The sequence below is a fragment of the Ricinus communis genome, chromosome 5 (assembly GCF_019578655.1).
Source record: "Ricinus communis isolate WT05 ecotype wild-type chromosome 5, ASM1957865v1, whole genome shotgun sequence".
NCBI lineage: Eukaryota > Viridiplantae > Streptophyta > Magnoliopsida > Malpighiales > Euphorbiaceae > Ricinus > Ricinus communis.
Genome location: NC_063260.1, coordinates 12,333,269 through 12,347,552, shown reverse-complemented (window position 1 = coordinate 12,347,552; position 14,284 = coordinate 12,333,269). Strand labels below are relative to the sequence as shown.

The following is a 14,284-nucleotide window of genomic DNA, read 5'->3' as shown; positions in this document are numbered from 1 at the left end:
TTAGTTATGTTAATGGAACCTTGTCGATTTTTGGTTGAAGAAGAATCCAGTGGTTCTTTGTGTGTCTGGTAATTGGATACTGAGGAGAGAGGGTGATGCTCCAGCGGTAAATGAAATAGTTCCACGTGCCGGTTGTTTTCCGTGTCTAATTGTGGTTGTTAATTAGATGTAGAGAGGAAGATAATTCTCCAGTTAAACAGTTTTGATATGTGACTGATTCCCCGAGTAGTTTGATATCTGAAGATAGAGCATGTATTCTGAATTCTGGTTTTACATAATTCTCCAAGTAAAAATGGTTCTGATAAGTTGTTGATTCCTTTTGTTTTTGATATCTCAAGATAGCGCCAAATTACCAATTCAATAGTGACAGGAACTGCTTATACACTAGAAGTAACGCAGGTGGTTTAGAGTGTGATTTTGTGAAAGGTTTAGACTGATTACATCAAATTGATTGCAACAATTATATTGCTGTTTCTGTAAGTGATATGAATATTTTGGCAGAGATAATCGCAACAATGTGAGAACAGAAAGTGTAATACTTATCACGGTAACTCGTGTTCTTGAACAATTTTACAAATTTGTAACTATATTATTCTATATTCACTCCCTTTCAAAATTTGAGCACCACTATAATGTACAAAACTTGGATTTAGAAGAGCCATAAACGATCTTTGAGGGAAAAATATATATATTTGTGGCAAAGGGTTACAGCCAGGAAATAGATTAAAAAAAAGAAAAAAAGTAAGAAATTTTACAAGGAGGGCAGTAACCAAAGATTGAAAAGAGATGAAGCCATGGATAGAAACCAAGTCAGGAATGCCATAGCAGCAGATATTTGATACCTACTACAAACTCTGGGAGGGCAATACGTTCCATCTGAATGAAGCAAAAGATCGACAACACTAGCTGTTGAGCAAGCTGCTGCTAGGATAAGAAGTGATAAAACCTGCCATAAATTGCAACCATTTTGTCTTTGAGTAATCACCACGGAATGCAGTGTCTTTTTTCTCATAGAATTAAGTATTACTTACCCAATCTCCTACGATAATAATCAGCAGTATTCCTTGCTGTCGGATAGGGCATTTTACCAAAACAGAGTATCCATCAACTATAGCCAGCGTAAAACTCCATGGAATTGCCAAACCCATGATTGTGACCAAGTAGCTGAGACAAAATACATGTTGAAAGAAAGTTGGATACATTTACTTAATCATGCAATTCTCAAAATGCTGCTTATGTACAGAATCCAAAAGAACATTAATCAATTCTAAAGTTGGTTCAACTTGCAGCTTTTGGGTCTTCATATTAGTTTTCCCCAAGTAGAAGAAACAAGTAGATGCTTTGCATCAATAGAAAGCAACACAGCAGCACACAACACCTCACATGAAGAATTATCTAACAAAACCAGAATTTGTTTTCAAAGGGTAGCACGCAAAATAAATGGAAAATCAGGAAAGAACAAATCCAATTTGATCTCTTCATATCTAGGGTGAGAAAATAGGTAAAATCCAAGTGATTTAATACATTCTTGATCATTATCTTCAGTGAAATAATGATGTGTAGAATTAAGCAGCATAAGGCTATAGTTACCTGACTTTGAAAGTTCTTAATTTGAAAAAAGTTGTCAAAATTGAGTAGCACTTACAAGTTATGAGATTAAATTAAAAAGAAAATCTTGGCAACTTCTTCCAGCAATTAGTAGCCAGAACTTAACATGAAACTGCATTTAATTTAGGAGCAAAAAAAAATCTATGTCCAATCTCTTCCGAAAAATAAGTCATATGTTAATTGCAATATGAAAAACAGCACCAGTAGAATTGAATTCCACTAGATCAACAAATATGATAGAGGAAAAGAAAAAGATTACCAGAAGGCAGTGTAGCTGTAGAACTGGACACCAATAGACATGAAAAAGAGAGAAGCAGAAGAGAAGATGGTCTGTCCTAATCTCAAAGAGAAGCTGGCACTGGTCCCTACTGAGCCAGGTATATCATCCATAGCTGCACCCTTTTTTGCATGGATTCTTCTTTTCTTGCCTTCTTCTCAAGGCTCATCTTAACCCCCCAAAACTTCTCATCAACAGAAAAAAAAAAAAAAAATGCAAAAGAGAAAATTTAATCAATAAAATGCAAATTATTACTACTTTTACAAGTTATTATGCATCAAGAATTATATGCAAAAGATTTGAGTTCTACATTCTTGGCCTTTACTTGAAAAGATAGAGAGAAACATTGATAAATCCCAAGAAAGAAAGATTGACAAAAAGAATTGCCTAAGAAAGAGAGAATGAAGAAAATTGTTGTCAGACAAAATTTTGGATTGAAGCGGCAAGCTTTGAGGTGATTGTAATAATATGATTGACCAAGAATATTGGTAGTGTTTGTTTTATAATTCACTTTCAAGTTTTGCCTTAATTATGTAAAGATTTTGACGCCTGGTCTGTTTGTTTTCTTTTTTTTCTTTTTCTCGTTCTGGTTTATATCACTAATTGGGGCAAGTTGCTGCATTATAAATCATAAATGTCAAGTTAATTAAATGGAATTATTTGTTGTGGCTGCGATTTGCAAGTTGCTTTAAACTTTCTATCTAAACCTTACAAATTGTGTTTCAAGACAAGTATTTCTTAAGCTAATCAAATTTTCCATGCTCCTATCATATGCTTATTTTAATCTATGCATATTTTCTGTTGCACCACTTTTTCTTTAAGAAAAATACTTTATGCATGAGATTAAATGGAAAATATAAATGCATGAATTCTTTTTATTCCAAAGTTCTAATTTAAAATAACCTAACTCTTAATATAAAATTCTGATCTTATAAAAAGATGTTAATAAAATGAATCAATTAATTAATAACCTGAGTTGTTATTGCACTTTGATATTTTAATGCTTCTTTTTTTGGATAACATGTGAATTAACATGAAAAGTAATGGAAAAAATATCGAATAGTGTAACAATAGTACCATAAGAAAAGGAAAAAAAATATATTATATTTTGACTAGTGTAAAAGGTAAGAACTTTCATATATTTACATGTCCCCTTTAGAAATAATATAAGACACATCAAAAGAAAATTCCAGAGTTCTAAAAATAAAACAGGAGAATAAGTCATCATGTGTTTTTTTTTTATTATTTTTTCAGTAAACTGATGTCATCTAATTTAAGCAAACCCTTATTTGTTTTCATCACTGTATAGCAAGTTTACTTGATAACTAGCCAGCTGAAATTTTTCAGTCATAAGAAATCAGATTTTAAAAACAGGAAACTGGTGTTAATTCCATATTATGAATCTAGAAAAATCATGACAAGTCCATAAGTATCTTCCCCAATTTCTTTCATTTCCAAGCTGGTGGGAAAATGGGAGAATCGTGGAAGCATGAACCACAAGTGATACTCTCTCTTTTTCATATTTTAATAGCATTCATAAAAATAAAAAAGAATAAAAAACATTATATAAAAAGAATTAGTGCTTAGATGACCAGAAGAGAAAGTGAACGAGAGCTTTAAAAGGAAGGTTGTGGAGTCTATTAAGTCCCTTGAAAGTGGGAAAGAGAAAAGAGCATTAGTGGTTAATCTTGAACTTGGGGGAGTAGAAAAGGTTAAAAACACCACGATGAGTTGCTTTCCCTGTTGATAAGCAAAATTGTCAACTTATCATTCAAGGAGTGCACAAACAACTCAAACCCATGATACTTTTTAAGCTCGGAGGTTTGATGGCATCGTAGACCAAGTTTGGGTTTTTGTCGGCAACAACAACGTCATTAGTGGCTGTCTTATGTTGCGTTGCCAGCTTTCAGCTGCACTTTGGATGATGCCTGTTACCTTATTTTTCATTCACCCCTTCAAATTTGAAGACTGCAACACCCAATTTCCATTCATTCTCACTCAAATCTACAACGTGGGTTTGGTCTTGTTTTGAGTTATTTATGGTTGTTCCACATGGCATTAACAAAATGTTTTACCCCTGCTGGCATAAGAACCTGATCGGGGAGACTTAAAAGTACTCCCGTAACCGGGCAAAATTGGTTCCTTATCAACTTCCTGCTTTAAACTTTGTATGAAGGTGATGTCTGCTACAATACTAAGCTTATCTTGTACTGAGCTATGGCTATGCATCTGCTAGTGGTTAATTTTATTTTGTTCTAACATACAAGAATGAGTTCTGCAGGAAGTTAAAAACCCAAACATATTCAATTTAATGATATGATAATTGCTGCCGTTGAAGTAATCCGTAGAAATGGTTCACAGCCAAGCTCTCCCCTGGTCTTGTTTTTATATAGGAAACTTTATAAATCATTGGCATAAGAGAGATTAACAATATTTAATGTTGCTAACATGAAATCAGAAGTACATTTATGAAATGATATATCCTAGACCACCCATAACATGAATGATAAGAGTACTGAATCCTCCAAAGCGATAAAAAGCTTAAAAGAATATGACCAAAATGCCCACGCTAGCCTCACATACTTCCAGCTGAAGGAAAGAAAGAGAAGAAAAAAGATACAAGGTCACATGCTCATCTTCATCTCAACTCAATTTCTCTTATCAGGCCCCTGCATCAGCAAAAAAAAAAAAAAAAAAAAAAGATGACCAAATAAATACATGAATAATCAGAAACAGATAATTTAATATCAATAAGTATTCTAATCATAGAACTGCTGACATCAAGTTCATAAGGCTTCATTTGGTTTGCTTGCTAAAGTTTCTTTTCTTTGATTAGATAGCGCTCAATGACACACAAAAAGTTTGTTTTCTCTTCCTTTTGCAAATGCATAATTGTCTCAAATTATGTGAGCTTACATATTTACCAAGCATGTATTCTAGTTGTTATATTTGCTTATAACAAAATGAAACCTATATAAATTACTTACTTGAAAGCAAAATCAAAAGAGTTAAACCATGAATAAATAAGTTGTTAAATTTATAATTCACTTAGATGGTTTTTGAAGAATTCAAATATCAAAAGCAGACTAGAAAATAATAAAAACGTCGAGCATCAACTGAACATTAATGAAAATTGACCAGTTAAAATCTAATACTATCAAGTTAGCAGAAACAGCCAACTCATATGAGGCATATTAAGAAGGGAGAACAAAATAAATAGTCTGATCGCTCAATTAGTTCGTCATCTAAACAAGTTACTATTCACTAAGACTTGTATTTGGCAATCTACCCTCATATCTGGATGCATCAAGAAGCCTCCAAGCAAAACTCATTGTCATGCAAAAGGTACCCTTAATGTATAGGATAATAAAACAAAAACTTCACTAAGTACATAATGGCGAGATCAGGCACTGATAAATTAGTGGCCAAGATTTCCCCATAGCAAGTTGGCTGCTCAGTTACATAGACAAGAAATTAGGTCCAGTTTCTAAGGGTATTCATTTGAGTTGGCACTTGGCATACAATAGACAACCCTCACTTTATCTTCTAGTTGCATTCATGATCCAAGTCATGATTTGCAGGCAAAGGAACTTTTGCCACCTTTCCTTTCCCTAAGGTCTTCTTTTTTTTTTTTTCTTTTGGCAATCAAACATAGCGCATGGTCAATTACCACACCCCTGGAAAAGGAAGTTTAATAACACAGAATAGGTTCATTTTTCTTTGTTCCATGACGTCTCACACCTTTTGTACATAGACTAAAATCATTTGTAACTCTTTTGGCCTGTCAAAACTAGCACCCAATCATTTCTTTACAATCTTCCTTGTAATGGAAGGTAAAATATCAATTAAGGATGTGTTGAGAATGGCAAATTAGGTACATTTTGCAAATTTCTCATCTTAATAGACAAGATACAAGCAACATAACAATTTCTATCCCTTTTCTTAAACTTTCATATACGTCAAAAACAACCCTTTTCGTTTCAGAAATTCCAAATAAATAAAAACATATCTTCTGAAATCAAGAAAATGAAGCTTTAATTAACATGCAAAAGCAGCCCTAAGAAATATTAAAAAAAAAAAGGATTATGATAACAACGACAGCAGTGACAAGTTGACAAAACTTAGGTAGTGAGCAACAAAGGGATAGAGACATGACGCCTTTAGTGGATAAATGCTGGTGAAATGAATGGCTAGTTTTGTTACCTGCTGCTGGGTGAACATGCATGTAGATTTATAGTGTAGAGGGTGATAAAAGCAGTAGCCATTATTGTTGTTAAATTTGGAGATTCATAAACAGAAGGAGAACATAAGTGATGGGGGATTCTTCAGAAAAAGTAATATAGTAAGTGATTAAAGAAATGATAGCAAACAATGCACGAGTGTGTATATAAATGCATCCAATAAGTTTGTACTTTGCAGCCACTATTCATGTATAGGTGAGTCTATATGAGCACATAGACAATGTTACCCTCAAGCATAAAGAGGATAAAAGCACAAGCTTATGCAGCAGCAGAAATACTGAGGAGAAGAAATTAGGGTAACAGTATTCTTTTACACAACATGAAGAAGCTGTATTGACCATCCAGCAAGTCAACATATAAATTGGACTCTAGACAATTCTAGTGTTAATACTAGAAGGGTGTTAGAGCTTTCTGTTTCCATATAGTCTAGATAGCTGTCAGTTATTTCCAGAGGAAGAGGCCTAATTAACCAAGCCAAATAAATGATTGATTATCGACAGAATGAAGGAGGTAATTAGAACGAACCCTTAATCTGAAGATAAGAAAATGACTGCCAGATCTTTGGTATTCAACAGTGTAAGCCAAAACGAAGCAAGAAATTCTACGGTTTATTCCCAAATAAGCTTGAGGACCATTTCAATTTTCCCAAGGAACTTTCAATTCAAAGAAGAAAAAAAAAAGCATCTTTCTACACTTAATTAAAATTAACTAGCCATAAACTGATAACTCAAAAAAAATTGAAAAAAAATGGAAAAGCGGATTGAGAAAAGGAAATAACTAACCTAGAAATCGAGCTTGAGCTCATCTTTATCATCGGAGAGGTAATGGAGGACATAAGGAGTAACACGAATAAGGGCAACCCAGGCACCGAAGATGGCTGCATGTGTCTTTAGCTGCTTCAAAGCCGCTGCTTTGTCTGGTTTTCTCATAAACATCCCAGGAAACATTGTTTCTCTACTAGATTTCCCCTTCTCTACTCTAAAACCCTAGATGCTGCTGCTTTTAATTTTTGATTTGTTTTTATATCCCTTTTTTTTCTATTTTGAAGGGTTTTAGCTATATGCATTTACTTTATGCTCCTGTCGTTTCGCACTGCCTTGGAGACTTTTGAGTTAAGGTTATTAATAATAATAATAATATTATTATTATTATGTTTTAACTATTTTAAACTTTATTTGCAAGTTAAATAACAATTTTTCCACTTAAAATTCTTTTGTTTTAGTGGGGCAATGTGTATGTTTATATAATTTGAATTTTTCTATGATTTTCATTTTCAATTTGGACCCTTTAGCACTTCTTAAAAGTTTTTGATGGATGTAGTCTAATAAATGGTTGTTTTAATATGCAATTGTTGGAAAGCAGCTGATTTAAAGACGACGAAAACAATCCAAAAAGAAGGGTTTTGTTTTTTTTTTCTTTATTTTATCCCAAGAATCATGGGATAAATGGTTTACCTAATAAGATTTTAATTTTTATTTGCTAAAATTCGGTTTTTAATAATTTTATTTAGTTTCTTTTATCTATTTTGTAATGTTTGAAATTGTAATTCTACAAGATTGTGATTCTAGAAGCACACGCTTATATAATTAGCATTAGGGCCATAAATGTAACAAGTTAAAATAAAAGCAGTCGGAGTGACATAAGTTAATTTGCAGAGATTCAGGGATGCATAATGTATTTAGCCCCAGATTCTTCCTCTGTTCTATAATAAGTCCCACTTTATACAATTTTGTTTTGTTTCAGATTTAGAATAGCTTTTTAATAGTTTTCTAGTTTACACGTATTCATTATAAATAAAATATTAATAAAGTAAAAAAACTAAAATATATAATTAATTAAAAAATAGAAAGTTACAATCAATTCTTTTAGAAGGAGATTCGTAGCAAATACGAATTTATTATTTATAAAATAAAAAGTCATCTCGAGCAAATATGACTAAAATATAATAGTCACTGATTCAACTACGAGTGGATTTATAATTCAATAAATCCAAATTGTATATAGTTATTTATGATATTTTAGAGCTTTAATGATATGTTATATATATATATAATATATGATGAAAATATGTAATTTTACCTCACTTAAACTTAATTATCTATTTTCAAATAATATTAGTCAATAGAGAAAAATATGAAAAAAAATACTAAAAAAGAAATTTAATTGGACATATTTGTGTTAAGATCCAAGAGTGAGACGTATGGACTAACTACTTTACCGGGCCTAGCCAAAATTTACATGAATAAGGAGCATTTCAGTTGTTTTGTATTATTATTATGCTTTATATTAAGAGTTATTGTGGGATATTATTTGATGAAAATAAGGGTACCTATAGTCTTATATATTAGATAAATTTATCTTGAATATATTTATCTTGAGGGAGACTTATTTAGAAGAGGATTCTACTATATATATATATATATATATATATATATTGGATTTGATTCGTTCAGGACGAGACCCAGAATTTAGAATGGTCGGTGTGTTTTGGACAGTAGAACGGGAAGAGGGGTAGTCGTGCCCATTCTCTCTCTGGGAACGAGCAAGAACATCCAAATGGAAGACTGAATACATGACGGTACGACATATTCAAAAATATGTGATCTGATTTGATAGGCTGCCTGCAGAAATAGTTTACTGACCGCATAACAATTCATTCTTATATATATATATATATATATATATATATATATATAAGATGCGAGAGGTTTCTCATATCTGCTTTCTGCTACATCTGCATCTGTCCACTATTTTTTTTTTATAATTTCCTACAATTCTTTCATAAATACTTTAGTTTTAGTTTTTATTGTTCTTTTAAGATGTAAGAAGTTTTTCAAGAAGCAGAGAGTGATGACTAATCATCTTCCTACTTGAAGGATTATGGATCTCAAGGGAGTTTTTATTTTCTATTTTACTTTCATGTCTTTCTATTAATACCATGATCATTGGGTTAAATATGTTAGACTAGTTTTTATAAGTGTTTAGTTTAACCTTTTTACTTATATATGAACTTTTATTTAATGAGTGATTTTTTTATTTTTATATCTTTATTAGTTTCAGTTATTATTGTTAGTTACTCATCATTTAATAATAGTATTTGTTATAAAAATATTTAAATTAAATATATTAGAGACACAATCTTTACTTCAATCTATATCGATAGAAAAAACTTTAGTTGTATCATTAGTTTGAGTGGTTAAAGGAAAAGACACATCACCATTTAATTAGATCTAGGCTTAAGATAAAATAAAGGGTATGTAAATGGTTAGGCTAAAGAAAAAGACACATCACCATTTATTTATAAATATTATATTCTCTCAAAATATTGGTTTAGAGTGTTTAAATTTACTTTTATTATTTTGTGTTAATAATTAGTTTATATAATAAGTGACCTCATAGTGTCACGACCTGATCTGTGGGTCCGTGACCGATGATAGAGAATGAGTAGGCTTAAGACCACTGAAGCCCATAGCAAGCCTGACCGACCATTAATTTAATTAAATTATAATTTCATTTAAAATACCAACACTATGTCTACTAATACTCATTCACAAATACAATAGAGTTCATATCGGTTCATCAACAACAATAAAATTAATACATTGCTAGGTTGTCCAACATGTCTGATAGACATATTAAGTTTGGATGTAAATTTTGTGAAGTATTTAGAAATTCAAATAGTTAGGAATACAAAAAATAATAATTATGTTAAGCCCGAGGAAGAAAAGAGTCGGGCTGCTCAAAGAGAGGAACTGCGAAAGGTCTAGCTGTCACGTGAAAAATAATTAAATTGAAACTGTCAGTCTCAAGAGTGAGTTAAAAATCATATAATCTGAACTAAAGTAACTATATATATATAAAATAATTATTTAAATAGTATAGAATATCATAGAATAACAAATACGTACCATATCATAATTTAGAAAAATATAATTTTTAACATACATAGGACGAGTACCTTAGTAGAACCCTAAATCCTTAATTCTATCAGCCTTTTGGCTCTCTTATTCCAATGAGACAGGCGTCCAGAGAGCGAAGCTCGACCAGGGTTCTTAAATCTAGTATGGTCACTTAAATACCAAAATAGCCGGCTCCTAGAGAGCAATGCTCAACCAGGGGCCTTTCCTCCGGCAAATCAAAACTCTATAAGCTCAAGCTCAGAGAGTTGTGCTCGACCAGGGCACATCACCAAAATTTTCTCTATTACCTATCTCTAATTTATATCGGTGCGCACGCGGTCCTAATGCAACCCATCAAGTATTATGTTTTACTGTTTTCTCATCCTAAGCCACAATACATATTTAGCATCAATAATATTAAAATTTTAATCAATTGAAATTTTATTCAATTAACATAAAATACTAAAAGTAAATCACATCAGTTACAATGACATAAGATAATAGTGCAATATTCATAATAATAATAATAATAATTATTAAAATATCAATAATAATAATAATAATAATAAATGTAATGACAATAATAATAATAATAATATTAATAATAATAATAATAACAATAATAGTAATAAAAATAAAATTTAATAATACTTATACTACTAATAATAACTATAATAATTATTTATAAAAAAGAATTGCATTTAAATCAAGATATGATACATACGACAAATTATATGACTTTAACTCACAATTTTGCTGAATTTCCTCTAGCTGCTCCTGCGCCTTTGGCAGAGCTAGCTGAACCATCGGAAAATCTATTCATGTAAATAATTAAATTAATAAAATATTTCATAATTAATCTTAGGCCTAGACTCCTAGAATTAGACTGCAAAAAAAATCCCGACTTGAAAATTCTATTAAAAATTCGGCAAAACCTTCTCTAAAATACAGACGTTTACCCCATATAACAGGTCGAGAACCTGCTACAAACGCTTATAATATTCATCAATTATTTAATAGGAATTAGACCATCAAAGCTGCATTATTTTTTCCGACTCTGCAACACAACTTATATCACAAATATTAATTAACAGTCTGGCATAAATATTTATTTCACAACCAACTCTCAATTAATTTTTCAAAATTTTTAATTTAATCACAAGTCAACATAGCACATATCTAATCAACTGATAATTTAAATTACCCAAACTTAAGTCACAATAAGACTAATAATTAATTTACAAGGTTTACTGCATTAAAACCACTAATTAATAAAATTATATAACTATAGATAAATATTAAGCTAAATTAAATTAAGTCATCGAGTCTAAAATATTTTACCAAGACGAGTTGAAATTCGCAAACTAGCACACGATAAATCGAGAAGTCGAGACGAATTTCTGCCCGCCAGCACATGTCACGAGGTCTCTAGAGTCCATTCGCCGAAATCTGATGATGCCAATTTGCAGATCAAGGTGTTAGGAGTCTGGATATGCAGTTATCTCATCAAATGACCATCGAAAGTGTAATACCCGGAATTTTCCTTTAATAATGATAACGTTAATAATAATTGATAAATGAATTTTTATTTAAATTAATTTTTTTTATTTGGTTTAATTTGGAATGATCTAATGGAAATTTTAATACTAGACAAATAAAGGAGTTAATTCTCATTTCCAATTAGTTTGATTTTTAAGAAATTAATTAAGTAAATTATTTGAGAAATAGATTATATTTTTTGTTATTCAAAATTTTCCCCCAAATGAATATATATAAATTAAATTCTATATTTGAGAATTATGGAAGAATTTGTAAAGGATATTTTATAATTTTTTTTTGGGAAAATGGTATTTTAATTAGCTAATTGTTTTAAATTTTAATTAGAAAATATTTAGCAAATTGATTATTAAATTAATCGGGTGTGGGGATTAAATTGAAAAATTAATTTGAAATAAGGATTAAAAGTAAAATTTTATTAATATGGGATTTTAATGGAAATTTATATGTTTAGTATTTTTATAATTAAATATATCGGCAAGGGCTTTTTGGTAATTTTATATTTAAAAGCAAGGGTAAATATGTAATTGTGTATTTTCAATAATTCTAATTTGACCCAAATTAAATAGTTAGGGATTTAATTGAAAAGCTAAAGAAAAGTTTAGGAGTTAATTGGAATTTCTGCAGGACGAAATTATTGTAATTAAAAAGTTGAGGGACCAAATAGTAATGAAGAAAAGTTTAGGAAAGAAGGGAAAATAAAGAAGAAAAGAAGGAAGAGAGAATCGGTGTCGGGGGGAGAAGAAGAAGGAGGGAGACAGGGCGCTGCCATCCGTCGCCTCAAGGCGTGGTGGCGAAGAGCCGCGAAGAGAAAAAAAGAGGAGAAAGATGATCGACGGTATGCAGCTCGTTCATGGCGTTTCCGGTGTTGGTAGCCACTGTTTTTTGCGGCAATTGACTCCCCTCGGTCTTGGCTTTGTTTTGGCGACAGCAGTGACGCGAATGGTGGCCGGAATTGGAAGTTCGCAGTAGAGAGAGAAAATGGGTGGCAGTTGTGTTTTCTAGTTTTTTCGGCGAGCTCCGGCAAGGGATGGATGATCAGAGGGCATATCCGGACTCTCCTCAGCTCAAGCTTCATAATGGCACCGGTTTCATAGCAATCGAACTCCGTTTGAAAATCGACGGCCGAGATCGTGTGTAAATCTCTCTGGATGTTTGGAGATCGGGTCGAAAAATCAGAAGCAAGGATCGTCATCAACGCGTCGTTTTAAGTCCGTTGGTGTGTTCGGATCGTCGATCGGACTCCGAAGGCGGGAGGCGAGTCGGCTAAGCGATCAAGCGTCTCAGTAATTCTTTGACTCGTTGATTTTAAAATTCTTTGGTAAAGTTATATGTTTATTGAATTATGTTGAATATTATAAAATATTGTGAGTCAAAAGAATTATTTGTCGGACTGCTTGCCTTGGGTCGTGTTTTGTGATGTGTGGCGGAGTTGGAAAAATAGTGAAGTCTTGGAGACCCGACTCCCGTTAAAATGAAATGTTGATTATTCGAAGTGTTTTCTGGCAGGTCCTAGACCCGTTTTACGGGGAGTAAATGTCCGTATTTTAGGGGAGGTTCTGCCGGATTTTCTGTAGAATTCTTCCGAGTCGAGATTTTTAGACAGTTAGTCCTAGGAATCTAGACGTAGGGTTAATTATCTATTGTTTCAGCGTTATCGATTAATTGTTTTCCGTGATTAGATAATCTGTCAGTTCGACTCGTTCCACCCGAGGTATTGGAGCAGAGCTAGGAGGTCGTCAAAGCTGTGAGTTAAAATCATATATCTGCTTACGTGTGTCATGCCAATATTTTACGCGATATTTCTGATTAAATGATTAATATTTTGATTGTTTAATTATATATTATTTATATATGTTTCATTTTTTCGCATTATGATTTTATCGATTTTATGTTGACTCGGGATGGGGCGGCAATAGAACATATTTATTTTGATGAGTGCACCGGTATAAATTTGAGAGTGATGGAAAAATAGTAAATTGGTAAATTTAAAAAGGTAAGTTTAGGACTTGCCCTGGTCGAGCATCGCTTTCTAGGCTTAGTAGAGTGTGTTGCCGGAGTAAAGGTCCCTAGTCGAGCATTCCTCTCTGGGAGCTGGCTTATTTGGAAACCTAAGTGACCAGACTGGATTTAAGAACCCTAGTCGAACTTCGCTCTCTAGGTGCTAGTCTTATTGGAGTAAGAGAGTCGAAAGGCTAAGAGTGTTAGTGATAATTAAGTGTTTAAACTAGATTTAAGGACCCTCGTCGAGCCTCGCTCTTTGGACACCAGTTTTGTTAGAATGAGAGAGAGTCGGGATGTTTGGTGTTGGAATTATAATTCTGCTAAGGTACTCCGTCCCGTAGTGTGTGAAAATCATTTTATATAAGCATGACATGACACATTTATTTTGCATGACTTATTATTTATTTCAAATTAAAAAAATATGTTACGAAAGTGTTGTAAATAATTTTGAATATATGATTTTTAACTCACTCTCGAGACTGACAATCTCAATTTTACTGTTTTTCATATATGTGATTGTTAGTCTTCCCACAGCTCTTACCTAGCAACCCGATTCCTTCATCATCGGGTGATATATTTGATTTGGTATATTTGTCTTGTAAAATTTTAGATTCTCCGCAGTAGAAGTAATAGACTTATCAGTTGTAATTTTATGTAGTTTTGGGTCTCGCCTAATTCTTCTGCCAGACCGAATTAAA

General features: G+C 32.2%; 2 protein-coding genes across 3 annotated transcripts; both read right to left on the bottom strand.

The window, feature by feature from the left end:
* Positions 1-648: 648 nt before the first annotated feature.
* Positions 649-2,738, bottom strand: LOC8275524 (CASP-like protein 5C1). Of its 2 annotated transcripts, XM_025157323.2 has the most exons (4): positions 2,196-2,738; positions 1,868-2,069; positions 1,032-1,164; positions 649-946 (listed from the first exon to the last, which is right to left on the bottom strand). In XM_025157323.2, exons 2-4 carry the CDS (start codon positions 1,996-1,998, stop codon positions 752-754), a joined length of 459 nt encoding a protein of 152 aa, XP_025013091.1. In that variant the 5' UTR covers positions 1,999-2,069; positions 2,196-2,738; the 3' UTR covers positions 649-751. The 2 variants fall into 2 exon arrangements, with proteins under 2 accessions (XP_025013091.1, XP_002519114.1); XM_002519068.4 differs by having other exon boundaries at positions 1,868-2,736.
* Positions 2,739-6,908: 4,170 nt separating this feature from the next.
* On the bottom strand, positions 6,909-7,176 carry LOC8275525 (mitochondrial import receptor subunit TOM6 homolog). Its single transcript, XM_002519069.4, has one exon. It carries the CDS (start codon positions 7,071-7,073, stop codon positions 6,909-6,911), a length of 165 nt encoding a protein of 54 aa, XP_002519115.1. The 5' UTR covers positions 7,074-7,176.
* Positions 7,177-14,284: the final 7,108 nt, after the last annotated feature.

Excerpts from the sequence above, each read along its gene's own strand:
- LOC8275524 (XM_025157323.2), bottom strand. The coding sequence starts at position 1,998 with ATGGATGATATACCTGGCTCAGTAGGGACCAGTGCCAGCTTCTCTTTG. Across the intron at positions 1,165-1,867 it reads TACAGCTACACTGCCTTCTG|CTACTTGGTCACAATCATGG; the intron begins GTAATCTTTTTC and ends ATTTTGTCTCAG. Across the intron at positions 947-1,031 it reads TTATTATCGTAGGAGATTGG|GTTTTATCACTTCTTATCCT; the intron begins GTAAGTAATACT and ends AATTTATGGCAG.
- LOC8275525 (XM_002519069.4), bottom strand. The coding sequence starts at position 7,073 with ATGTTTCCTGGGATGTTTATGAGAAAACCAGACAAAGCAGCGGCTTTG.